Source organism: Panicum virgatum, chromosome 8K (assembly GCF_016808335.1).
Source record: "Panicum virgatum strain AP13 chromosome 8K, P.virgatum_v5, whole genome shotgun sequence".
In the NCBI taxonomy this organism is placed as follows: domain Eukaryota; kingdom Viridiplantae; phylum Streptophyta; class Magnoliopsida; order Poales; family Poaceae; genus Panicum; species Panicum virgatum.
Genome location: NC_053143.1, coordinates 36,492,846 through 36,495,688, shown reverse-complemented (window position 1 = coordinate 36,495,688; position 2,843 = coordinate 36,492,846). Strand labels below are relative to the sequence as shown.

Here is a 2,843-nt window from a genome sequence, read left to right as displayed (position 1 = left end):
AAGAATGGATAACTACCACGTACCTCATGGCAAGGGCTCAAGTTTTTTGTCCTGAGCGAGACTATCCATACCTTGGGTTCGGTCGTCGTCACCTGATGGAGACGTTGGTGGCGACGCTTTCTTCTGCCATAGGCAGAGTTATATCGATCTCTTTCTTCCCAAATTCTAGAAATTTCTTACGTTGGATGTTCCGCTTCGCGTTCTGTTGGTTATACACCTTGATCTCCTCTGGAGTTTGAAGATTATCCACAAATTTGATGAGGGTAGAGTTGGATGGGGTATATGGCTTCTCCTGCTCTTTCACGGATTCCTTCCGGTTGAAACTTTTGATCTGTGAGCATTGTTCATCCTTTGGTCTGAAACCAAATCTCTCCTTCTGCCCATTGATGTTAAGTTGGATTACTCCAACTCCCGCATCAATGTGTGCAGTTGTCATGCTCAAGAATGGCCTTCCCAATATGAGAGGGATCTTGGTGTCGACTTCCATATCGAGAATGATGAAATCAATGGGGACAAAGAAATTCCGTATTTTCACCGGAATAACCTTGGCAATCCCCGCGAGATGACGAACCGATTGGTCTCCTAGCTGCAAACACATGGCAGTAGGAGCAAGCGCATGATGGTTAGGTTTATCATAAATTACCTTTGGCATGACGCTGATGCTTGCTCACAGATCGAAAAGAGCATGCTTAAAGTGTTGAGCTCCGATGGAACATGTGATGGTGCGGCATCTTGGTTTCTTCTTCTTCTCCAGAAGAGGGTTGAGTATAGCTGGGCTACACTCTTCTGTAAGCTGCATGACCTCGGTGGGCGGCAGGACCCTCTTGTTGCCAAGGATATCCTTGAGATACTCGGCGTACGTGGGAACCTGCATAGTATCAAGAAGTGGTATGTTGCCATAAAGCTTCTTGATTACCTCGACAAACTTGCTGAATTGCTTGTCGGCCACCGGCCTCCTTTTCCGCTCTAGAAACAGTAAGGCGGTTGTGTCGTGACAGTCGCGTGAAGTTCTATGGGGTTCCACGGGGTCTTCCTGGGTAGCAATGGTGTTGGATTCTTCGGCCTCCTCTAGCACCCCGTCTTTAGCTTTGGTATTCCTGGCAGTTACGGTCTTCCGCTGTGCACCTACATCCTGCGGAAGATGTGGTCTCTGTGTGGATTGTCTTGCCCGCACAGCTACCACATTCACGCTTTCTTTCGGGTTCACTTCCGGTTTCCCGGATAGCTTCCCCGTGTTTTGGTTAAGGTAGGATGAGGCCAGTAGAGTTACCTTAGTTTCTATCAATTTATTGAAACTCAACTGATTTTTAATAACAGAGTTAAACCCATCTAGTTGCATAGCCAAAGATTCAAGAATTTTATCATTAGCAAGAAACTTCTCACTAATATTGTCATTGATTTGTTTTTGGCCTTTCATGAAGTCTTTAAGCGAGGGCTGAAAACTGTTATTAAAATTGTTACCTTGCTGTTGGCCGAAGGGGAGGTCGGGCTTAAAATTCCAACCTTGCTGAAGACGGCAGTCTGTGTCATAAGGAGTGTTGTTCCCAATGAAGTTCTCGTCCTCTTGAGTGAACGGGCAAGATTTGCCCGAGTGTCCAGTATTGCCACATTTCTCACATGTCATCCGAGACTCAGTCTGGGTAACCTCCTGGTGTGGAGATTCTAGCTTTTTCATGAGAAGATCCATCTTGGCTACTAGCCTGTCGACACTGTCGATTTCATGTACTCCTTTTGCATGGGCCGGCTGCCTTTCTTCGTTCCAACTCTGGTTGGAAGCAACCTTATTGATGAGCACTCTAGCTCCTGCAACATCGAGGGAGTGAAATGCTCCTCCCGCTGCTGCGTCCATGTGATCTTGTGATCGCCGGTTCAGGCCATGGAAGAACTTCTGAATGACAAGCCATTCTTCCATGTCGTGGTGTGGGCCTACTGCAATGTATTCTTGAAGACGTTCCCAGGCTTCCTGGACTGTTTCGTCCTGGAGTTGTTGAAAACTGGTAATCCTATTCCGAAGGGTGTTGGTTTTGCCCACCGGAAAGTACTTGACCAGAAAAGCATTGGCGCACGCATCCCAAGTGTCGAATTCTTCCTTGTATGCGTAGAACCACATCTTTGCTTTCCCAACCAAAGAGAATGGGAACAATCGAAGACGAATATTATCCATCAAAGTGCCTTTTGGGTTGATTATGCTGCTCACTTCCAGAAAATTTTGAAGATGAGCGTTGGCATCCTCTGATGCCTTTCCGCAGAAGGGACTTGCTTGGATCATGTTGACAAGGCCAGTCTTTATCTCAAAGTCATCAGTGCCTTGGTCATTGGTCAGTCTAGTAGGGATATGGCTATTAGACGGGGCTGAGAATTGGCGGAGTGTCATCTGAGACATGGGTATTGAAGCTGGCGTTGTCAAACCGTGATCCTAAGTAAATTCCTTCTAGTAGGACGACTATGCATCATACAATTTACCCAATTCTTCTGGATCTGAGTTGAAGTGATATGGTAGATCGAATCTGGTCCTGCACAGCACTGCAGAAATCACAGATATCCGAGAGCAATGGTAATCCTGCTAAAATTAGCGGTGATAAATTAGTAAATTTTATCAAACTATTCGACGATATCTTTAGCCAATTGCATCCCCGGCAACGGCGCCAGAAATGCTTGTTGGTATTTCTTATGCTCAATAGAATATAGATTCCGCAAGCGCATAGAATCACCGATGTAGCACTTCACCTTGTAGTATTCCATGGTATCGTAATTTTCCTCAGGGAAGCGATATGGCAAAGAGTATCGAAGAATCGAATGACAAACTTTACTAGAGATATCAACCGACAAACTTAGGGGGGGTA

The 2,843-nt window shown here is 45.9% G+C and overlaps 1 protein-coding gene and 1 non-coding gene across 2 annotated transcripts; one reads left to right on the top strand and one right to left on the bottom strand.

Annotated features, from left to right (window-relative positions):
* Positions 1-667: 667 nt before the first annotated feature.
* LOC120645669 lies at positions 668-2,383 on the bottom strand. Its single transcript, XM_039922433.1, has one exon. It carries the CDS (start codon positions 2,381-2,383, stop codon positions 668-670), a length of 1,716 nt encoding a protein of 571 aa, XP_039778367.1.
* LOC120646563 lies at positions 1,911-2,017 on the top strand. The gene has a single exon (XR_005664467.1). It is a non-coding gene; the product is annotated as a small nucleolar RNA R71 (small nucleolar RNA).
* Positions 2,384-2,843: the final 460 nt, after the last annotated feature.

Excerpts from the sequence above, each read along its gene's own strand:
- LOC120645669 (XM_039922433.1), bottom strand. The coding sequence starts at position 2,383 with ATGTCTCAGATGACACTCCGCCAATTCTCAGCCCCGTCTAATAGCCAT.